The sequence below is a fragment of the Erythrolamprus reginae genome, chromosome 2 (assembly GCF_031021105.1).
Source record: "Erythrolamprus reginae isolate rEryReg1 chromosome 2, rEryReg1.hap1, whole genome shotgun sequence".
Taxonomy (NCBI): Eukaryota; Metazoa; Chordata; class Lepidosauria; order Squamata; family Dipsadidae; genus Erythrolamprus; species Erythrolamprus reginae.
In genome coordinates, this window is record NC_091951.1 from 243,331,105 (window position 1) to 243,355,518 (window position 24,414).

The 24,414-nt window shown below is 39.7% G+C and overlaps 1 protein-coding gene across 2 annotated transcripts in view; it reads right to left on the reverse strand.

The window, feature by feature from the left end:
- The window catches only part of ABCA1 (ATP binding cassette subfamily A member 1), a 167,428-nt gene that overhangs the window by 11,569 nt on the left and 131,445 nt on the right, over positions 1-24,414 (reverse strand). For both annotated transcript variants that reach the window (XM_070742367.1, XM_070742368.1), the window contains 19 exons: positions 23,167-23,277; positions 21,410-21,558; positions 20,276-20,400; positions 19,839-19,937; positions 18,998-19,187; positions 17,063-17,157; positions 16,749-16,781; positions 15,752-15,857; positions 15,221-15,295; positions 12,578-12,747; positions 12,162-12,339; positions 11,319-11,434; positions 11,086-11,230; positions 9,479-9,602; positions 7,238-7,367; positions 5,365-5,485; positions 4,903-4,965; positions 2,836-2,942; positions 1,012-1,153 (listed from right to left, as the gene is read on the reverse strand). In XM_070742367.1, coding sequence (XP_070598468.1) covers positions 1,012-1,153; positions 2,836-2,942; positions 4,903-4,965; positions 5,365-5,485; positions 7,238-7,367; positions 9,479-9,602; positions 11,086-11,230; positions 11,319-11,434; positions 12,162-12,339; positions 12,578-12,747; positions 15,221-15,295; positions 15,752-15,857; positions 16,749-16,781; positions 17,063-17,157; positions 18,998-19,187; positions 19,839-19,937; positions 20,276-20,400; positions 21,410-21,558; positions 23,167-23,277 — 2,279 coding nt within the window. The remainder of the gene's footprint in view (positions 1-1,011; positions 1,154-2,835; positions 2,943-4,902; positions 4,966-5,364; positions 5,486-7,237; positions 7,368-9,478; positions 9,603-11,085; positions 11,231-11,318; positions 11,435-12,161; positions 12,340-12,577; positions 12,748-15,220; positions 15,296-15,751; positions 15,858-16,748; positions 16,782-17,062; positions 17,158-18,997; positions 19,188-19,838; positions 19,938-20,275; positions 20,401-21,409; positions 21,559-23,166; positions 23,278-24,414) is intronic.

The window sequence follows — 24,414 nt, forward strand, 5'->3', positions numbered from 1 at the left end:
TGAACCACCTTTCTATCTTTGAATCCACATAGGTTTATTATATATCCTAAGTCAACTTAGTATGGTTCATACCCACAATATTGAGGAGCATTTGGGTTTTCTGGGGGTTCGTGAAGGGTTGCAGAGGCATAAAAAAGTTAAAACTATTTTTAACAAATTAAATTCTATTTCCCTTTCTTGAGAATGGAAAATAGAAGAAGCAATCTAAGAAAGACCTTCCCTTCCTTCCTTCCTTCCTTCCTTCCTTCTTTCCTTCCTTCCTCCCTTCCCTCCTTCTTCCCTGCCTTCTTCCTTCCTTCTCTACCTCCTTTCTTCCTCCCTCTTCCTTCCTTCCTTCCTTCCTGCCGTTTCCTTCCTTCCTTCCCTCTCTCCCCCTCTTCCCTCCCTCCCTCCCTTCCTCACTGACTCTTTCCTTCCTTCCTTCCTTCCTTCCTTCCTTCCTGCCGTTTCCTTCCTTCCTTCCCTCTCTCCCCCTCTTCCCTCCCTCCCTTCCTCACTGACTCTTTCCTTCCTTCCTTCCTTCCTTCCTTCCTTCCTTCCTCCCACCCTCCTTTCCTGCCTCCTTCCTTCCTCATCTGAACAAATGACTGGAGGGTACACATGAAATTAATAAAATGGGGTGGGGGGAAATAGGACTGTGAAGCAATCCCAAGTTCCCCTGCAGAAAGGGAACTTAAATCTCCATAGACCAGACTGTAAAATACTTCACATTTAGGAAGAAATTTAGCTTACATAGGCTTGGAAATGATATAGGGTGGGATACAAATAAATTTGACATAGCCCAGTCTTTATATTTTCTGTTTCGTTTGTTTGTTTTCTTATAACTTTGTATTATTTTTCTAACCCACTAATAAGAACATACGGTGAAACATACAAAGCATGAATGTCCTGCCTTCTCCTTTAAGGGACAGGAAGTATATGCTTATTTCTGCATATTTCACTTAATCACCAGCCATGGGGAATTTGTGGTGGCAATTAAGCTGGGTGGTTCTTCTGCTTGTATCAATTTACCTTGCAGACTTCTTTCTCAGGAACTCCTCTTAAGAGCGCAAAGAATTCCAGGTGCTCTCGCCCTGTCAGCAATTCCTGAATGGCATCAAACTGAGGACAGTAGCCCATGTTCTGATGGACTTCTTCGATGTTAGACAAAATGCTGTGAAGAAATGAAACCGCTTCTTTAAAATTTGTCAGTTTTGTTCCGGCTGTCTGGCAGAATTCTCAGACTTGAACACCTAAGGCAGAAGTTGAGCTGTTGGGGGGCAATATGCTGACCTTGTAAAACGCTTAGAAAAAGCGGTAAAAACGCTATGAAGCGGTATATAAGTTTAAGTCTCCAGGCATGGGGGGACTAACTATCTCTTCCCCCACCACCACCTTTTTTCTGACTGTAATCCATGAGAATGGTGTGATTGTGCAGTAATCCATGAGAATGGTAATACTCATGTAATACATGAGAATGGTGTGATTGTGCAGTAACGATCATTTTTAATATTTATGGGTTTTAAATTTAGCCTTTTTATCTAATATTGGATTTGTACTCTGTATATTGTATTATTGTTGTTGTGAGCCGCCCCGAGTCTTTGGAGAGGGGCGGCATACAAATCTAATAAATCTTAATCTAATCTTAAATGCTATCGCTATGTGCTAAGTCAGGGATCCCCAAACATGGCTGGAACCGCAGTCTGTAGGCCATCAGGCAGTGTGAGCAGTTGACCAGTGCAGTGCAGGTGCATGCACTCACACACACCACTTGTGCTAGCGTCACCAAGCACTTCCGGCCCCGTTCGCGTGCACACATGAGTGCATAAAAACACCTCCCCCTCCTGCCTTCCAGGCCGCCAACCAGAAAAGTTGGGGAACTCTGGGCTAAATTATATTTGCAAATGGCTGAATAGATAAAGTCACCTTCTGCCGCACGAATCCCAGTGACCGGTTAGGTCCCACAGATTTGGCCTTCTCCGGGTCCCGTCGACTAAATAATGTCGTCTGGCGGGACCCTGGGGAAGAGCCTTCTCTGTGGTGGCTCCGACCCTCTGGAACCAGCTCCCCCCAGAGATTAGGATTGCCCCCACCCTCCTTGCCTTTCGCAAACTCCTTAAAACCCACCTCTGCTGTCATGCATGGGGGAATTGAAACATCTCCCCCTTGCCCATGTAGTTTTTGTGTATGATTCGATGGTGTGTTGTTTTTTATATATTGGGGTTTCTTTTTAGGACTTTTTAAATCTAAAACTGTAATTTAGATTTTTAAATATTAGATTTGTTACTATGTACTGTTTTTTACCATTGTTGTGAGCCGCCCCGAGTCTGCGGAGAGGGGCGGCATATAAATCCAATAAATCTAATCTAATCTAATCAAAGGTAGTTTTCATTTAGCGATGGTGATGAGGTGGTAAGTTTGTTACCAATCCTCCTATTTATTTACCTTCATATACAGTGGTACCTTGACATATGAGTTTAATTCGTGCCAGAGCCGACCTCGTATGTCGATCAATTTGTATCTCGAACCAATGCATTTAGATTTGGCTTTTCGCCCGGAGATAACTGGAAAAAATGGAATTCTTGCGCCACCTAGTGGACGCTCGGCTCGTATCCCGAATTTAAGCTCGTATGTAGAACAGAAATTTTGCTTGCCTCTCTGCTCGTAACTTGGAATACTCGCATGTGGAGTAGCTCGTATCTAGAGGTACTACTGTATAACCAAGGAAAGCTGAAGTAAACACAGCTGCAATCTGCTTCAATTACTCACTAAAATGACTGCTTCAATTAACAACCAAGGTTTCTTTTCCCAATTGTGGTTGCTAAATGAGTTCCGCCTGTAAAGTTTTCTTCATACCTGTTTCCCTTCAGAAAAGCATCTCCTCCTGTAACATCAGTGTCTCCGGTCAGCATCTTAAAAGTGGAAGATTTCCCTGCGCCATTCACACCCAGGAGTCCAAAGCACTGAAACCATTAAGAGTTACAATATCAGCACCCCATGTCCCATCTTCCCCAATACATCCCTTGCATACATCCCAACACTAACGCCAGGATCTGAGAGCTATTTAATTTGTTCTGAAATTTAGAAAGAATTCAAGCATTGTGAACGTCCCACTCTAGTGCAGTAGAAACATAGAAACATAGAAGACTGACGGCAGAAAAAGACCTCATGGTCCATCTAGTCTGCCCTTATACTATTTCCTGTGTTTTATCTTAGGATGGATATATGTTTATCCCAGGCATGTTTAAATTCAGTTACTGTGGATTTACCAACCACGTCTGCTGGAAGTTTGTTCCAAGGATCTACTACTCTTTCAGTGAAATAATATTTCCTCATGTTGCTTTTGATCTTTCCCCCAACTAACTTCAGATTGTGTCCCCTTGTTCTTGTGTTCACTTTCCTATTAAAAACACTTCCCTCCTGAACCTTATTTAACCCTTTAACATATTTAAATGTTTCGATCATGCCCCCCCTTTTCCTTCAGTAACCAAGATACTTAGTTTTATATCTAAATGTCTCCTATAAAACCCCCAAATTCATGAGGGGTGCTTAGGCCAGCCATGTTTATTATATAAAATGTGGTAATTTTAAAAGCTCTTGCACAATTTTTACATGGATTACAAAAAAAACCTGCATACAGAAGGCTATGAAAATATAAAAACTATACAGCTTTAAGGATCAGAAAAATTTGTATGTAGAAAATCAAAGCAAATATATACATACATGCATACATACATGCATGCATACATACATACAGTGGCACGCAGCAGACGGTGCTCCCAGGTGTGTGGCTCTGGTAGGAAAATCCCAGATGTGTGCACAGCTCTACACCCCTGATGTGCCCCCGCATGAGATTTCTCGCCCGAGGGCACATGTGAGAATGAGATTCTGGCTAGTTTTGCTGATTTTTTGCTTCTGCGCATGCGTGAAAGCAAAAATATCAACAAAAATGGCCAAAATCGTGCTCACGCACACGCACTCACACAAGATATGGCTTGATACACATGCTGACAGGTGTATGCATGGGCAATGGGCGCATGTATGCATGCAACAGCCTCCAAGGGAGCTCTGATAGAAGGTAAGAAGAGCGGCCATTCACTGTATACATGCATGCATACATACATATACAGTGATACCTCGTCTTACGAACTTTTGGTTTGTAAGGTGGAAAGTTCATAAGACGAAACAAAGTTTCCCATAGGAATCAATGAAAAAGCGATTAATGCGTGCAAGCCCAAAACTCACCCCTTTTGCCAGCCGAAGCACCCGTTTTTGCGCTGCTGGGAATCCCCTGAGGCTCCCCTCCATGAGAAACCCCACCTCCGGATTTCCGTGTTTTTGTGATGCTGCGATTTCGCTGAGGCTCCCCTCACTGGGAAGCCCCACCTCCGGACTTCCGTTGCCAGCAAAGCGTCCATTTTTGCGCTGCTGGGATTCCTCTGCAGCATCACAAAAACACGGAAGTCTGGAGGTGGTGTTTCCCATGGAAGGGAGCCTCAGGGAAATCCCAGCAGCGCAAAAACGGATGCTTCGCTGGCAACAGAAGTCCGGAGGAGGGGCATCCCAGTGGCAGTGGCTTGGGTTTGTAAGGTAAAAATAGTTTGGAAGAAGAGGCAAAAAAATCTTAAATTCCAGGTTTGTATCTCAAAAAGTTTGTATGGCGAGGGGTTTGTAAGACAAGGTATCACTGTATACTGTATGTATGCATGTATGTATGTATGTATGTATATTTATTCATTCATTCATCCATTTATTGTTAAGGAATCATTCTACATCAGTACCATGATGCAGCCATGTACTTAAGCCTTTCCATTACTACAGGTTTTCTATGTGAATTTTTTAATAATTGCTTTATTTAGTTACCATTTAATGTTTGAGTAATATTGCATAAAATTTACAAGCAGAAAGACTGGAAAGCTTTACCTCTCCCGGAGGGATTCCAACACAGATCCTATCCACAGCAGGTTTCTGTTTCATTCTGTACCTCTGGAAACAGTAACAGAAATTGGTTTGTAGATGACAACAATTCAGTTTTACACATTGTATCCCTTCACTTCTCTTCTCTTTCTAGGCAAGGTTTTACAAAATTTTATCTTCCTTTCTATTAGCTTTTTCCATTTGCATCAACTACAAGCCTCTTCAGGAAAACCATGCACAAGTTAACATATGAGCAACTCTGTTCTACCTTATTATATCCAGTGAAACCCTGAAAGGGTAGCGTCAATTTATACATTGAATGACTTATTGTTACCATCTTATGGGAGAAATTTTCTTCAGCAGCAATATTGGGTGACAATCAATATCAGGTTTCAGAATCCATGTATAAATGTCTCAAGATAACTGTCATTTTCCTATAGGCACGACTTAATTTGTTGTTTTCCTCACCTTTGTTAATTCTTTGATTTCTAAGATGTCACTCTGCCCACCACCACCAATGATCCTCTGCCTTTCTCTAATCACATCCTCATCCTCTTCATTTACAGGCGGAAGCTTTGCGCTGATAGGCCTTTGGAAAACAGGGTGAAAAGGGAATATATTGTGTTAAAACTTATTTCAGCACTCAAACTTCAAATTGTGCTACATAACAGAAACACCACCAGACATCATCTCAATATGTGGAACTTAATTGATCCTCTTTCCCAATTTACAAAAGTCAAAACTCATACTTAGTTAAAGGCATATCCCGGAAATCACCATCCCACCTTAACATTTTAAAATGAACTCCCATGATGCTTCAATAATTCATATAAAAATCTAAGGGTAGCAAACATCAGTACCAGAGAAAAAACATCTATGCCATACTTTAAAAACAGAATGCTTCCTGAATAAGATTTGCTTGTTGACAAACCTAGCTTTGCTTCCACGAATTGGAAGGAATAACTGTCAGACTGGGGTGAAGAATTAAATTGGAGAATTGAGATATTTGAAATTGAAAAGTTGGTTTGGGTACGTTACCAAAGAAATAGAATGAGCAGAAAATGGACAAAATTGATGGGGTTTTAGGAGTATTACTGAAACCAGGTCTATGGTAAATTCTAAAATAAATTTGAGTTATTAGTATAAAAAAAATGAAAGTAGAGTTTTTGGGATGTAACCCCCAAAATTAAAGAAGTACCCAAATCACAATCACATGAATAGCTACAATACCAAGGACTGGTCATAAATTCCCCTCAATTAGTATCATAACTAAGAACAGTTTGTTTATTTATTTATTTATTCATTCATTCTTTCTTTCTTTCTTTCTTTCTTTCATTCATTCATTCATTCATTCATTGGATTTATATGCTGCTCCTCTCCGTGGACTCGGGGCGGTTAACAACAGTGATAAAAACTATATACAGCAATCCAATAATAAAACAACTAAAAACACTTATTTATAAAACCAAACATACATACAAACATACCATGCATAAACTGTAGAGGCCCAGGGGAAAAGAACATCTCAGTTCCCCCATGCCTGATGGCAGAGGTGGGTTTTAAGGAGCTTACGAAAGGCGAGGAGGGTGGGGGCAATTCTGATCTCTGGAGAGAGTTGGTTCCAGAGGGCCAGGGCCACCACAGAGAAGGCTCTTCCCCTGGGTCCCGCCAAACGGCATTGTTTAGTCGATGGGACCCGGAGAAGGCTCACTCTGTGGGACCTAATCGGTCGCTGGGATTCGTGTGGCAGAACGCGGTCCTGGAGATAATCTGGTCCAGTGCCATGAAGGGCTTTATAGGTCATAACCAACACTTTGAATTGTGACCGGAAACTGATCGGCAACCAATGCAGACTGTGGAGTGTTGGTGTAACTTGGGCATTTTTGGGAAAGCCCATGATTGCTCTCGCAGCTGCATTCTGCACGATCTGGAGTTTCCGAACAGTTGCTGAAGGAGGGCTTGTAACCTGAGAATTGCCTACAGTAAGATGTTTCCTTCTATAGGATTAGCACTATAACTTTTAAATAATACTTTACATTTGGTTGCATGAGCTGGAAATCAACAAGAGTGAAACTTTCATCCTCTCCAAATTCCTGGAGGGCACAAGATTGTTGGCGCCTCCTTTAGGTCCTCATGCCTCAGCCTAACACATAGATCTTCAAACTTGGCAACTTTAAGACTTGTGGACTTCAACTCCAAAAATTCTCCAGCCAGCTCTGCTGGTTGGGAGTTGAAGTCCACAAATCTTAAAGTTGCCAAGTTTGAAGACTTTTGGCCTGACCCTAAAATATAAATGCACCCTTCCCATTCTAGGAGCTGATTGCTACAGAGGATTTCTTACCTTGACTTGATAAAGAATCTGTACTGGATCAACACCGTGATGACGAAGAACACAACTCCTTCTATAGCCATGGCAAAAAGGTTCCTCCCAACTAGGTTCCAGGAGAGAGGGGAGACAAAGCGATTCTCACCTGGTGAGAGAGAGCAGATAAATTAGTTCAGCCTTCACAAACATCCCTAAGAAGCCACCATTACATGGTATCTCTACCATTACATGGATGTGTCAAATACAATGCGACAAAATGAAGTGATAAATTAATATCGATTGGAATGGAGAAAGCATAATTCTGTTCTTCATTTCATGTCTAGAAAAACTTAAAACACACATTGCAAAACAGACATTGTAGGAGGAGAAATCTGTTAGCCTATGATAGCCAAACGTTAGAAAGAGTCCATATATATGTATGTTTGTGTGTGTGTGTGTGTGTGTATGTATGCATGTATATATCAGGCTTTCTTGGAATGTCTCAACAAATGCAACTGCTTTTTAATATACTGAAACATAAATTGATGAAGGAGTTGTAATCTATCATACATGTAACCTGGGGGTAAAATCCAGCATATTCAGATAGAAACATAGAAACATAGAAGTCTGACGGCAGAAAAAGACCTCATGGTCCATCTAGTCTGCCCTTATATTATTTTATGTATTTTATCTTAGGATGGATATATGTTTATCCCAGGCATGTTTAAATTCAGTTACTGTGGATTTATCTACCACGTCTGCTGGAAGTTTGTTCCAAGGATCTACTACTCTTTCAGTAAAATAACATTTTCTCATGTTGCTTTTGATCTTTCCCCCAACTAACTTCAGATTGTGTCCCCTTGTTCTTGTGTTCACTTTCCTATTAAAAACACTTCTGGAGAACTGGTAGTGGAAATTTTGAGTTGCTTGGAGAACTAGAAGGGGAAATTTTGAGTAGTTCAGAGAATCGGTAGCAGAAATTTTGAGCATTTTGAAGAACTGGCAAATACCACCTCTGGCTGGCCCCAGAATGGAGTGGGAATGGGGATTTTGCAGTATCCTTCCCCTGCCACACCCACCAAGCCACACAGTACCCACCAAGCCATGCTCACAGAACCAGTAGTAAAAAAAAATTGGATTTCACCACTGATATAACTCACATCTATCTATCACTCCACTTTGCCCAAAACCACATCTATTTAGCCCCTCCACTAAAACAGTGGTTTTCTATAAGTTGAAAATAAGGTAACAAAAACGGTATGAATATAATTAAATGTTATTGATATTTTTCACTGTTGTTAGTGTTGTTGGCTTCTTCTTTTTTATCAATTTAACTATATGTTTATTAGAATATATAAACAAAGTTCTTCTTTTCAATTAGAATATTAGTTTGATTTAAAGATTTAAGATTTTATCCTTTTTTCTGTATTAAAAATTGACTTCAAGAAAAGAGGGGTAATTGTAACCCCTAATATGTGTTTAAATGTTTGTAAGTTTGTATGTCTTTTTTACTGAAAATAAATAAAGTTTATTAAAAAATAAATAAAACAGTGGTTCTCAACCTGGGGGTCCGGACCAATGTTCCCTCTAATTTTTTTCCGGTGTGGGCAGAAAAGTATAGTGTCTGAGCAGCAGTCCCTTCGGGATTGAGCAGCATAGAAGTCAAACAAATAAACAAACAAACAAATAAAACAAATCTATAGTGCGCTGCACGCCTTAGAGGAAACACTGGTCAGAACCCCTTTTGGGGTCAAACGACCATTTCACAGGGGTCACCTAAGACTATGAAAAAAGATAAATTTCCCATGGTGTTAGGAAATAAAGCTTCTATTCCCGGTGCCTTGAAACATATTTTTACAATCTGACCAATCAGGTGTTTATACTGCAGGTGTCACTCTGACCTTCCTGCCAATCAGCTTAAAGCTCTGTTGGGAGAATTGGCGCTAGACTTAGGGTTGGGGGTCACCACAAGACAATTAAGGGGTCACGGCATTAGAAAGGTTGAGAACCACTGGTCTAAAAGGATGCTACCGGATCTATTTTTATTTATTTATTTTGTCAAGCATGTACAAGATAGTAGGTATTGGTATAAACACAAACATTAGCAAGGTAGGTGCAGATAAATTAGGCAATAGGACAGTAGAATAGGGACAGTAGGCACAATGGTGCACTTATGCACGCCCCTCCCTTCTGCTTTGAGGCTTTAAAAAAAATGGGAAGAAAAACACACTCCTGTCCCAGGCTGGGAAATCCTAAACTGTGTGAGCAACATCTTACCAAATCTTTCGAGGGCATCTGCCATTGCTTGGTTTTTCACCATGTCAATTAGGCCCCGTCCCAAGCAGAAGTGTGGAAAGATGAGGAACACGGACTTCAGGATGTCATTGATGTTGCTGAATTTCTAAAAGACACAGAAGCCAAGGCGATCAAGCAGCTCGAAATTGAATGGACATAATTCCAGGCTCAGTTTAAACGTAAGCTCCGTTTTAATTTCACAACTTATACTCACTAAAAATTACAGATTTTAGAAAGTGGTCTCTATAGGAGAGTGATGGTGAAGCTTTTTTGGCTCGCCCTTCTCCCTTGCATGTGCACAACCCCATGCTGCTCCATTCGCATGCGTACAATCCTCACTGAAGCCTCCAGACTCCTGAAATCTGGGGATGGTGAAAAATGGCCAAATGGGCCAACCAGAAGTATGGAAACAAATTTCTGGTTGGCCCATTGGGCTTCGGTAGGGTTCCCTGAAGCCTCTGGAGTCTGAAAAGCAGCCCAATGAGCAAACCGGATGTCCAGAAAGACGGACTTCTGAGTTGCCCATGTTGCCCATTTGTTTGCATTTTGGAGGCTTCAGGAAGCTTCCCTAAAACTTCCGGAGTGTGAAAACGACATTCCCCAAGGCCAAAAATCAGCTGGCCAGTGCACACATGCGTGCTGGACCTGACATAGGGCAAAGCCTCACGTGCTGTCCGATATGGCTCCGCATGTCACCTGTGGCATGCGTGCCATAAGTTCGCCATCACGGCTATAGGATGCTTCTACCAGTAGAGGGGACAATTCAACTCTTCCCTGAAGCCCTCTAAACAACTTAAGAATTGAGAAGGATGACTGCTGAGAGAGATACTAATTTCCTCCCTCATTCTTCTGTTGGAAAAAACTTCTTCTACTAACTTCTTCTAACTAACTGGCTAGATTTCTCCTGCTTATGAATTAGCATCCAAATAAAGTCTACATCTTCCATAAGTCCATCTCAATTGTGCTGTGTTCTACCTTTCTCCAATAGTACAAAAGTGTATATCTTCTGTTGCATTCATAAATTCAGATTCTTCCCCTTTCGATTACAACCTTATAAAAGATTATGCAATTCGAAGAAGTCCTAAGTATGGTCACACAAATATGCCTTGTTTCTACATGAGTCCCAGCGACTGGTTAGGTCCCACAGAGTTTGCCTTCTCCGGGTCCCGTCGACTAAATAATGTCATCTGGTGGGTCCCAGGGGAAGAGTCTTCTCTGTGGCGGCCCCAACCCTCTGGAACCAGCTCCGCCTGGAGATTAGAATTGCCCCCACCCTCCTTGTCTTTCGTAAACTTCTTAAAACCCACCTCTGCCGCCAGGCATGGGGGAACTGAGACATCTCCCCCAGGCCTATACAGTTTATGCTTGGTATGTTGTGTGTATGTTTTCTTTTAATAAGGGGTTTTTAGTGACTTTTAATTATTAGATTTGTTATATACTGTGTTATTACTGTTGTGAGCTGCCCTGAGTCTACGGAGAGGGGCGGCATACAAATCTAATAAATTGAATTGAATTGAATTCATCCGATACAAATTCACAAGAGATTCAATTCTGCAGAAAAAACAAATGCCACTGATGTGAGAACTCACACTGCTGGTGAATAGTTCAAGGACGAAAGTGATGACGCTCGCATTGATGCCAATGAAGAGGTTTACGCTGGTCAGCACCACGTATGCTGTGCTGGGAATCTTGAATAGAAACGATGCTGGGTACATGAGAGGAGTTATGGACCACCTGGCAAAGAACATAGACAGGCATTGAGGCCTCTTCATTCATTCCACAAGTGGTTGCCCACACCTGAATCAAAAAGAGCCTTCCTTACCCATAGAGCAAAAGTAGAAGTGCCAACACTGGAAGGTTGGTTGAGGATACATAGGATTTCTGCTGGAAGCAGATAAAGATGATGATGACCAAAGTTGCTGGAATAATATAGTTGCACTGTAAATTTCAAAGAAAAGAGAAAAAGAGAGAGAATCAGAAGTGCTCAAGATTTAAAAGATGCAAATGAATATAACATTTAAGTTACATAGGAAATGTTCCTGGCAAGCTTTTCAAGAATTAGATCTTCTCAAGCTATTTACAATGAGACAAAGGTGCTACAAGTTGATCCTAGTATAAGAGGACTTGATGGAACCACAGAACAGGAGATATACTTCACAATCTAAAGTGTTCGGGTTGCATGTTTGCAATTCCTTTTCTTCTTTTGTTTTCTTTTGATTTGATCAAACCCCAATCTCCTCTTCTTGTTTTTAATGCAGTTTATATCAGCTTTCAGATGCAAAGCATTCTACTTGCTATCTCCACAACTGTTACATCAAGTTTGGATGTCATTACACAGACAGAGCTGGGACATGGCTGAAATTGTAATTAAATTGAAACTCATCAGTTTTACTTAGTCTCATCTCTAAATAATCACTACTGTGGCACTGCTATCTTCTTTGTGGTTACTGCAATCTATCCTTGGAAATACAGTGTGGAGTCTAGTTTCTGATATTTAGAGAATGTGTATTTCTATACAATCTCTACTATTTCTGTTCAGGTTCTATATTACTCTTTGGCAAGCCAGAATATGATACAGGATCAAAGTTCTGCATGGCATCTACATTGTTTCAGACTATGATCAAAAGGAAGAGAAATTAAAAATGTCAAACAGATGCAGGCTTACCATATCCCATACAAAATTGGCCGCCCAGTAGATCACTGGTTTCACACCACATATGAACTGGAGATGTTTGGCTTTACTGACACGTTCCTGGATTAAGAAAACCACAAAGCTGGCTGGAACGAAGGACATGGCGAAGATGACACAAATGGAAACCAAAACATCTACTGAAGTAGTCATCCTAGTGAAGGGAAAGATGGGAAGGTGACAAATTGATTTTTGACCTATTCAGCCAGATACTTAATTAAACATATCTTTAGAAAGAGGACAATTGTAATCAAAATCTTGGTTCATATTGTTGGAACTACACGAAGGGAGACTTCACACTTCATGTTCCTTTGATCACAAGAGATACATTTTCATCTCCCCTCTATTCTTCCTTTCCCTTCCACCCCTCATGCAGCCATTTCAGGACGTACAGGGCAACTTCAGAGAGCTGTTGCTTGGTGAGATTCAGCGGGTGATTGAAGACAGTAATGCCATAGCTGCTTGGATTCTCTCCATCTTGTATGTTGGCACGGAGAATGGCATTGTTGATCACGTTGATAAAGGCACCAACGGCATGCCAGCCTTTGTTGTTAAACCACACCTGAAAAAAAGAAACATCCCATTTTAATTAAGAGAACATTAGTCATTTGGTAGGAGATATCAGATTTGAGGATCAAAATCATAGGCTCCCTTTGGGCATTTCAGTGTGACAGTGGTTCGCATGTGAGAGAGACTGTACATATCCATAGTTGTATGAAACGGGGACTTAATTTTATTATTTTTAAAAAATAATTTTGATTAAGTTATGTACATTAAAAAAACAAGAAAATACAATAGACCCCCCCCAAAAAAAAATCAAAAAAGAAAACACACACAGAAACATTAACCAACACACTAACAATTATACAATATAAGCCCTAGGGTTCTCTTATAGCAATTCATATCGACGATTTACACTAATACGGTTTCTATAATTTATATATTTCTCTACTTTCCGCCCCCCCCTCTGATTAGAATATATTATTCAGATTGTTCTGATATGTTTTTCTCCAAAGTTCATCTTAATTAATTGATTTATAAGGAATTCCCAATTTAGATTGTCAAAAGCCTTTTGTGCATCGAGGAATATGAGTACTGCGGATTTCCCTGGGTGGGTTCCATAGTATTCCATAATGTCTAATACCTTTCATACATTATTTTTTATATTACTATTCGGTAAAAACCCATTTTGATCAGGATGGATGATCTCATTAAGGGTTGTTTTTAGGCATTCAGCCATTATTGTGGCAAATATTTTACAATCTGAGTTTAACAGTGAGACTAGCCTATAGTATTGAATCTTATGTTTCATTGTGATGTCCTTTGGAATTAATGCGATTAGTGCCTTTGTCCATGATTGTGGTATTTTTCCATTCATTAAAACCTCATTTTATGTCACTAAAAGTAGGTTTTTTTAGAGATACTTGTAATTCTTTGTAGCATTCTAGGGGATTGCCAGGAATTAATTTTAACTAGTATTTATAATATACTAATTATTTTTTTAACTTGGCCAAGCTTTTTCTTGGTTTCCGGTCTACACAGGTATCTAAATGTCTATTGATATGAAAAATTGCCATGCATGGATATTTCTGGCAGGAAATAAAATTGAGGGGGAGATATTGGTATCAGATAGAGCTTGCAATTCTAGGTTAACAAAGAGAGGAAGCTGAGCAATGCAACTGACTATGTTTATAATTCATGTTTTGTATATAGAATTTTGTTGGAAGTTCTACCTAAATTCAGAATTGTCTTAGATATTTACAACCACCAAAAATCTGTTGGATGGGATGAGGCCAACAGAATTATTTGTGTGTAATAGAAGGTTGCTCTTTATTACTTTATAAATCACATTTCTGGGTTGCCTTTTCCCAACCAAGAATCATATCCACATCAATAACTCCTACAGGAACATACGGGTAGTCCTCACTTAATGATAGTAATTGGGACTAGCAATTCTGTTGCTAAGTGACATGATCACAAAGCACACCACATTACACTGACTTACAATGGCAGTGGCAGTAATCCGAGCTGCCAATGTTACATAATCGCTTATAGTGGGAGTTTCCCTATGTCGCAACATTATCCCCATTCACTTCATTTCTCAGAAGCCAGCAGTAATGTCATAGATGGTGATCACATGATACTGAACACTGCAACATCATGAATTCCAAGAGCCCAAATAATGATGCCCTGTGACCACAGAAATGACGCGATGGCTGCCACAATGAGGAAGGGTTGTAGGTCTGCTCATTCAATGCTCTTGTAACTTCAAACAGTAGCTGAACAAGCAGTCGCTGAATATTGGTTGCCAATCAGTTTCCGGTCACAATTCAAAGTGTTGGTCATCACCTATAAAGCCCTTCATGGCACCGGACCAGGGTATCTACGAGACCGCCTTCTACCGCATGAATCCCAGCGACCGGTTAGGTCCCACAGAGTTGGTCTCCTCCGGGTCCCGTCAACTAAACAATGTCGTTTGGTGGGACCCAGAGGAAGAGCCTTCTCTGTGGTGGCTCCGGCCCTCTGGAATCAGCTCCCTCTAGAGATTAGAACTGCCCCCACCCTCCTTGCCTTTCGTAAACTCCTTAAAACCCACCTCTGTTGTCAAGCGTGGGGGAACTGAAACATCTCCCCCTGCCTATGTAGTTTTCTGTGTATGATATGACTGTATGTATGTTTTTTATATATTGGGGTTTCTTGTTTTTTAGATTTTTTAAATGTATTATTGTTATTTTAGATTCTAACTATTAGATTTGTCATTATATATTGTTTTTATCATTGCTGTAGGCCGCCCCGAGTCTACGGAGAGGGGCAGCATACAAATCTAATAAATAATAAGAAAAATAATAATAATAAGGGGCTTTTTGGAAATAATATCTTACATCAAAAAATTGTGTGTGGATATCACAATGAAGTATGCTTTTAATTTTAATTCCATATTCCCCCCCCCAAAAAAAAAATTGGAAGAAATGCTGTATGGTGGTTCAAGATGTCAAAACAATATGGTCCTGAAATCAGCCAATTGGAATTAATACCTTAATATTTTTACTTGTGTCCAGGCCTTTCATGAAGGTCCGGAAGCTGTTCAGAAACCGTTCAGCAGCAGTCCCCTAAAAATAAAAATGAAATGTCAAAAATCCAATTAAAAAAAATAACTCCATGGATCAATAGTTAATGTACTTCTTAGAAATAGGAATAGCGCTTAGACTTATATGCCACTTTCCAGTGCTTTCCAGTCCTCTATATGTGTTTTACAGACTCAGCCTAATGCCCCCAACAATCTGGGTCCTCATTTTACCCACCTTGGAAGAATGGATATAAACCTTGAGTCTGGTGAGACTTGAACTGCCAAATTGCAGGCAGCCGGCAATCAGCAGAAGTAGCCTGCAGTACTATACTCTAGCGGCTGTGCCACCACGGCTCATAATCATATCAGCGAGGATGCTGACTATGTTGGGGTTTGTTTTTTTATTCGTATCTTCAGTATATGATGGAAAGGAGCAGAAATTCCAAGCATCCTCCTGGGACAACTTTTATTTGAACAGCAAAATTCCTTATCTATTTACCTTGGCAATTTCCAACATTTTTTTCACTTGCTTGATGACATCATTGATCTCTTCATGACGAGGAAGCACAATAGACCCACCAGCTCCCAAAGAAAAGCCACCATATCTATGAAGAGACGAGAGAAGCTGTTGTAGAATACTATTTTTGTAAATATTTCCTACTTGATGACTTTGTATTTTTGGCATCATTTACAGCTTTCTAAAGCCTGCTATTCAGCAATATATGCTTCAGCAAAGGTACATGTGCTTGTTTATATGTAACACAGAGGGAGAAGCCTAATTATAGATAACTCAGGAGATAGATCTCCATCCCACATGAACAAAAAGAAGAGCAGCCATATAGATATTTCTCACAGCTACCACGCTCTTCTCCATTAAAGTGTGATCCTTATAGAACAAATGCTGAGCTATGAAATTGCATTTGGATATTACTCATTTATTGGCCTCACTCTCTCCAATTTGGAATGTCCAACCCAACACGTTACAGAATAGCTAATTATAGTAATATAATTACCGTACTGTTTATAAGTGTTTAAGTGATTGTAAGTGTAAATTGATTATAACTGATTCACTTTTTTTTCAGTCTCTACTCTTAGCTTTGCCTCAATAATGTCTCTTATCCATCTACATACAATCAATCTTTTTATAAACACACAAAATAAATTAAATTAAATGATAATATAATAGTTTTGGGCTTGGCACATTGTATGAAGCCAGCTATTTTTGTTTGTAAACCATGGTTTATGGCTCAGAGTTGCATATGAGCCTGGACATTACAACTCATTCAATCAGTTATGGATAAAATAAAACTGTAGAATATTGTATTGTATTTGTATTGTATCTATATTACATTATTGATTGAGTAAATGACTGGGTAAGGAATGGCCTAAAAATAAAGCCAAACTGGAAAAATCCATACAAAGCAATTGCAGATTTAATTAAAGTTTTTAAGATAAGACGACAGTCACAAAGGGAGAGAGAGAGAAAGATAATTTACCTGAACTCATTGACCCAATGCTTACTCTTCAAACTGTGGGTATAAAAAGCAAAGAAAACCTCATTATAATAGGTCTACGTCAACCAGTTTCAATATTTATAAATAGAGAGAAACACATTTGAAGAAGTCTTTTCAATAGAAAGCCTGCAACACTTTGCCAGTCAAGATGGGGTCGGGTGGGGGGGTGGCAAATCTCCTGTGGATCTTAAGTTTGACACCCCTGGCCTAAAAGGATGCTACCAGATCCTCCCTTCTGCTTTGGGATTAAAAGATAGGGGGAAAATAGAATGCAATATATTTAAACAACAGAGCACCTTTTTCCAATGATCTGCGCATAAGTCTTCACCAAATAGTCAGAAATGTTGCGGCCCGTCAGATTCTGGAGAATATCGGTGGTCTGCTGGAGTCTCTGAAGATAGGGCAGGAGAAGGAAAATAGAACACTGAATAAGCCAAGATACGATTTATTATAGAAATCAGTAACTCAAGCCCGCTATGAATATTCTATATTTCATCTTCATCCCAAAGCAGAGGTTATGAAACCTCTGAAGTATATTAAAGTTTAGCTAACACTAGATTTTAATTTCAAAGTTTCTCTTTTTTCCCTCTCTTCATGCTAATTCTTCATATTCTAACGATATAAATGTAGCAGGAATAGATACTGGTAGTTATGGATGTACTTCATTTTGCCCAAGTGACATTTCTACTTTACAGGCTGCATTAGTTAAAAGTTCTGACTGTATCTGTAATGTCCTTCTTGACTGTAGACCTCAGTAATTACGAGCCCTCCTTTCTCCAATTGTCTCTATCCATCTTGTAAGATTTGGCATAAATGGCTGCCTGCAGGCCCTATTGCTTTTTTAGTAGTAATTTTATTTTAAAAATACAATTGCAACAATAGAAATGAATGCAAACTCAAAATAGGAAAAGAAAAAAGTTTTTGAAGATGCAGGAAAAGATTAGAAACGAAAATGTATAAAGAAATGCCTTTTCCCTTCATCACAAGGATAAACTTAGTAATTTATCACATCCAATAAAGTAAAACAAATGATCTCTTAATAATAATTTATTAGACTTATATGCCGCCCCTCTCGGAAGACTCGGGGTGGCTTATTTCCCTGCTTCATCTTTTAACTATAAATAAAAATGTAAAGCCTAATAATTGTGTACTAAAAACCAAAAGCCTATTAAGGGTTACTAGAGATAACAAGTCTATCTTAAACTTGATCAAATAAACCAACTTTACCTCCCTTCTCTTTATGTTTAACCATCTTTATCTCTTCAAATAATGCCCCAGAACGTGATTATTTTTTCTTTTTCTTTTGACTTTCTCACAAAATTCTCCAAACCTTAAACAGTCCTATTTTTTGTAACACCAATATAGAAAAAATATCCAGGTCGCTCTCTTGGTTTGCAATTTACATATCCCTTTTAACTACCACTTAATTTAATTATGCTTGTTTCTTTTGTATGTCAAGAGTATCATCTTTTTCCATAAAATTGTTGTAGCTTGTCATTTTTACACCCACGTTCAGATCAGTTCTCCTCCTTGTAAGGTAAATCTTGTTCCTCTTCCACAACTTATTTTAATCACAATCTATTTATAGAGGCAGATATGCTTACAATTTACTCCTGGGCTTATTGTTTAAAAATATCATTCAATATTTAGACAACCCCAGTGTCTTCATCTCCTAGAGCACTAAACCTACTAGAGACCAGTGTCCTATGGTCTCCTCACAAGGACCAACTGTCTGGTGCACTTGTGGATAAGCTCAAGTGCAAAGTAATTATCAAGTGCTTGCAAAGTAATTATAAAGAGGTGGTTTACTCAGCAGCTCTTCAACCATTTCTTTCTTGGAAATCTCAAGGCCTTATTGTTGAAACAATGCCATCTTTTAAGATTCAGAGGCAGAGTTGTCCATGGTTGATTTTTCTCCTCTAGAACAACATCATCCCTGAAAACCACATGCTTTTAAGCAACCTTCAAAGATCTGACTATTTCAGAGTTCACAGAGTGACTTGTGATCCTCTTTGCTTAGATTTATATCAGCATTTGGAGGTGTAGTTTCCTTATATAGTTGTATGCCATCTCAAATGGCCACAGCGGCTTATAAATAGATTACATCAATGAAATAATTCACAGTTATCTATGGTCTATCCATCTATCTATCTCCTTGCCTCCTAGCGGGATGTTTTAGCTACCAGGCATTAGGATTGGAGAAAAGTATATGCCAAGTGTTAACCACCTACCTGGGGAGGAGGTAGACCACCAGCCCCAGCTGGGCACACTGGAAGCATTATCTTGGTATTGTCATTGCTACATATGCACGATGGGGAAGGATTCTGCATTGTCCAATTGCCTCTCTGGAGGATTTCAATGACATTTTCAGACACTGGATCTTGACTCCATTCTTCTTCTCCCACAGAACAAGGAGCCTCTCTGTAAAAAATAAAATAAATGAAAAAACAGAAAACCCAAATTCAGAAGATTTCATTCAGAAATCTTACACTAGCCTAGCAGATGGCAGGACTAAGAAGCCACATTTCCTATCACCAGTTATATACACATGGATTAGGCAAGTGATTAATCCTTTCTATTTATATCAGTTTGCACTATGGGCACCCATGGCCTGAATGTAGTTTCTAAAACAACTTTTAAGTATGAAATCTTAAGAGCTCCACCTTAAAACAGATAACTAGCAACTCGTGTGGCTGCTAAGGTTTTATTGAGCTTTGCCCAAACCATTTCAGTTATATTGTTTGGGCCTGCAGCTACCCAACATTTCCATCAGGCTAACCACTAGTTATATCGGTTAGGATTTCTGACAGCTGCAGATTCCGCATAAATTCGATATACTTTCAAGATCAAGAAATTCAAAATTCAAGAACATAAATCAAAAACCACATCAACAGAATTTAAGAACCTAAACCAAAAACCACATTAACAGAATTTAAGAACATAAACCACATTCTGTTGCTGCAATCTGTATTTCTCCCAGAATTACTGAACACAAAGAGACCTATGATGAATTACAAGCATTCTCCAGCTCTTTCTACATTTTAAAAAGTGTTTTCCTAATATTGCACTTACGGAATAGAGTATCCTTCCATGCAACGGGTCCCAAAACCAGGTTTGCTGAGAAGAGCATTCAAAAGCTTTTGAGTAGTGGTGTCTTTTGGGGCATCATTGCTGTGGATGCATCAAAAGGAAACAATCAAGGCTTAAAATTAATTCAAAAGGCAGAGGAAACAGAAACTGGAATAGGAAGAATTCAGGAAGATGAAGCTATTTGTTTCAAACAAGATCAATGTTCCTTCATATTAATTCACATTAATTCCACAGCCCTTCCATTTTTATTTCTATCTCCATTCAGAATTCCCAGAAGTATATGATATGACGTATTTATAACCTGGTATTAAACTGGTTTTGCGTTGTTTATCACATCTGACTTAATCTGTGAGTTTCAGCCAGCACACCATAACATACTAGGTTATATCAGATTTCTTGAACGATGGTTTAATATTTACCTGATAAATGTGTACTGCTCATCATACATCCACGGGTGCAATTCCAAGCTAGGATATTTTCCAAAGGGAGGAACAATCAGACTAAACACAAGAGCAATGCAAACGAAGATGGCAGGAAGGACAATCTGAAACGAGGCAGATAGGAGGGAAGGGAACAGGCTCACAAAATTATTCAAGAATAACAACTTTCCACAAGATGCTAAAAACTTCGCTCCTATTATTTCCAAAATTTAATCAGCAATGTCAAACTCAATTGCAGATTCCTTTGTCATGCTGCCTCTCAACAGCAAAGGAAATGAATCATCCAGAAAAAAGAGAGCAAATAATTGCACTTTTGGGGTTGGGAATCCTTACAAAGAATATGGCCTTTCACCCCCCATCCCACATCTCAAACTTCATCTCACATGAAAACTCTAAAAACTTCCGTGTGATTAATTCAGCAGAAAAAAGCCATAACAGCAGAGCATTATTCATCCTGCAAATTAACATTCTTGTCAATTTAGTGCTCAATATATATATTGGTGCTGGATGGAAAATAAGAATATGATTTTAACCCCTTATGTGTAAACCATCAGCATACAAGTTTTGCACTGAGAAAACTAAGCTTCCAAACATCAGTGATCAGTAGCAATTGATTTACCAAGCAGAAATAAAACTAGCTTTTGGAATTCCTATATTGGTACCGTGTTTCCCTGAAAATAAGACCCTGTCTTATATTTTTTTGAACCCTGAAATAAACGCTTGGCTTCATTGCCATACACTCAAAAGCCCAATAGGGCTTATTATCAGCGGATGTCTTATTTTGGGGAAAACAGTGTAGTCCTTGACTTATGACCATTCCTTTAAGGACCATTCAAAGTTCCGATGGCTCTGAAAAAAACTTACAACTTTTGCAGTGTCCCCCACCCCCCCATAGTATCCTTCCCAGCTTCCAAGTCAATGGGGATAGCCAGATTTTCTTAATGACCCCATAGTTCATTTAACATCTGTTAGCTATTTGCTTAACAACGGAGTAAAAACAAAAAAGATCATAAAATTGGACATGACTTGGCAATGGAAGTTCCAGTCGCAATTGTGGTTGTAAATTGAAGACTAGACTGTAGAATTGAACCCTTCAGAGAGAACCCAACTCACCTGGGCAAAAATGCCCTTCCTGCTACGTTTGGCAATAAGCAGCCGCTTCCAAAGTAGAGCTACGAACTGTTGCTGAGTCAGCTTCCAGCCCTTCACCTGAGTAGATCCTTTGCCATCCATCCCACTCAGAAGGTCAGTTTCCCGAGATTCTGCAGGCAAAGAGTTGGGAGTCAATGAAAACTTCCATCTATTTCCTTAAGTTGAAGAACTTCTAGGTAGGACACCTTGTTTAAGCATTTGCTTAGAGTCTTGAAACCTTTCCTCTCTTACTTAGCATAGGAGGTTTATATTGCTCATTAGAAGTAGCTGCACTACAGCCCTCCCAGAGCCCCATGTAGCATAGTCAATGTTTAAATACACTAGGACAGTGATGGCGAACCTCTTTTTCCTTGGGTGCTGAAAGAGACATAATTCAATGGTCTGGGGAGGGTGAATTCAATGGCCTGCGGAGGGCAAAAGCAGCTTCCCCCATCCCTGGAGGTCCCCTGGGTGCCGGAAACAGCCTGTTTCCCAACTTCTGGTGAGCCCAGTAGGCTCATGTTTCGCTCTTCCTGGCCTTCAAATGCTTCCTTGGAGCCTGGGGTGGATAAAAAGGCTCTTCCCCATCCCCCAGAGGCTCTCTGGAAGCCAAAAGCATCCTCCCAGAGCCTCTGTGCAAGGCAAAAATCAGCTAGACGGCAAAAACATGCATGCTGGAGCTGAGCTAGGGCAACGGCTTGCGTGCCAGCAGATATGGCTCCCCATGCCACCTGTGGAACCCGTGCCATAGGTTCACCATCACTGCACTAGGAGTTGTAGTTCAGGAGTTACATTTAGTAGCGTTGATAGAACTGGTAGATTTTCTATCTCTGCAACAGATACATTTCCCCTCCAAATGACCTCAAGCAAGAGAGATGTTTTTGAACTGGAAGCCATGCTGGAGTTAGAAGCAGCAGCTGTCAAAAGGAAATCAAGTGGCTGAAAAAAGCAGGCTGGTACCTGCACTTTTTTTAAAAGCTAAACTTGAACTTATGAATTTCTAGTGATAAGGCTTGGGGAACCCACGTTGACTATCCTTTCCACAATTAGCTAACAATTTCCCATTGTACTGTTATTACTTTTAGACAGACACATCCCTTGATTATCCAGCACCACTTTGTGGGTTGCACCAAGTAGGCTTGAAACCAAATATATCTCTTCATGTTCAAGCCTAGAGAAGGTAAGTGGGACACAAGACAATGAGGAGAACAGTAAATGGTGGAATACAGGGCATCCAGAAGGACAGAGACGGGAGGAAGATAGGCAGGTGCAGGAAGCTAAAATCAAGGCAAGCATGGTAGGGCAGAAGAAGCATGAGTTCCTTGCTTAAGGAATGCAACTAGGACTACTGGAACTGCCATTGGTAAGCACTATGGTTACATCATATTTCATCTCAGTTCTGCTTAGCAACAGAAATTCTGGTCCCAATTACTTGTTAGTAAATTAACTCTGATGTCAATCTGGGGTGAGCCATTTGTTTCTTGGGTCTCAAATTACACACACTGGGTTTTATGTGCATGTGTGAAGCTCATCAAAAGTCTTCCAAGCATGAGTGTGTTGGGAGGTGATACTCTCCTGAATTACAATGAACCACCCGTAACCTCAAAGTCCTTATTTGAAATAAGATCAACGAATCGTGCACAGCAAATGAACCTCTGCTTACAGTTGGTCATCAGTTATAAATACACTGTACTTTTTATCTCATACATGCAGGGAAACATGAAAGCTTTCCACTCTACCTGGATCTATGTCTGAATCGTTGGGGTCAAAAGCATCGTCTTCTGTGAATGGGTGAAGGCAGCTTTGTCGGTCTCCAAAGACTCGGTTTCTTCTAGCGGGAAATGTGCCATCTGAAAGGAAAAGTTTATTTTCTATCAAAATTGAAATCGCATGGACCAAACTCTTACACTTGTATGTTTTCTGCACCATTTCCCTTTTGTTTTTAAGAGTCTTGTTCAGCCAGGAGTTTCCCAGGAAAAGAAATAAAAGTTGCTTTAAGGAAGCGACATGCCATTGTTTTTAGAAGAAAGGGCAATGAGATTGAAGCACAGTGATATGGGTGCAGGTTTGGTTCAGAACTGGGCATCCAAAAGCCAATCTCATTGACATTCGCTGAATGATTTTATTTCTTCTTTTTTAAAAATATAATCTTTATTACAAATAAATGGGGGAAGGGAATACAAAAAACAAAAGGTCTATTTAGACATTGGTACAGATTCATGCAGTTTTAAAGTATGCAATTCTAAAATAGTATACATATTTACATAGGAGAGGAAAAGGGAGATGAAAAGTTAGAGCAGGGAAAAAGGAAAAAGAGGGGTAGAAGAAAAAAGAGAAGAGAGAAGAGCAAAAAGCAAGAAATGAAGAAGGAAAAGGAATAAAACAGCTAGGTAAGAGAAGAAACGGCAAGGGCATATGGAGAAAAGATAAGAATAGGACCAGCAAACCGCTGGTGTATCGTATCCTTACGACGTAAAGTTCATATTTATCGTTGGAGTGTTGTTCCCTTTTTTTTAAAGAGTAATTGTAAATTTCTATTAGTTAGATTAGGACTGTAGTTTTAAAAATTTTCCCGGGGTTATTTATATATATATTTGATACATACAGAATATAGTTGTCAGCTATGAATAAATTAACTGCCTTGAAATGGTCCTGGGTTGGGCCTAGAGGCAAAAAGGAGCTGTGACGTTCCTTCAATATACCAGGGTGATCCGACATTAAAAAAACATATAGCCCCTCCCTGGAACAGAGCTGAGGGATCAGGTCTGGTGGCTCAGCTGTTAATTCTCTGCCTTACAAGGCAGAAGCTGCCAGATGGAATCCCAGTAAGGGTGTGGCTAGCTGATGAGGCCAGAACAAGGCCGAAATGGTACCATCCAAGTCTCCCTTAATTTTAAAATTTCAGCTAAAAACATTTTATATAAAAAAAAACATTTCACACACACACACACACACACACACACACACACACACACACACACATATAT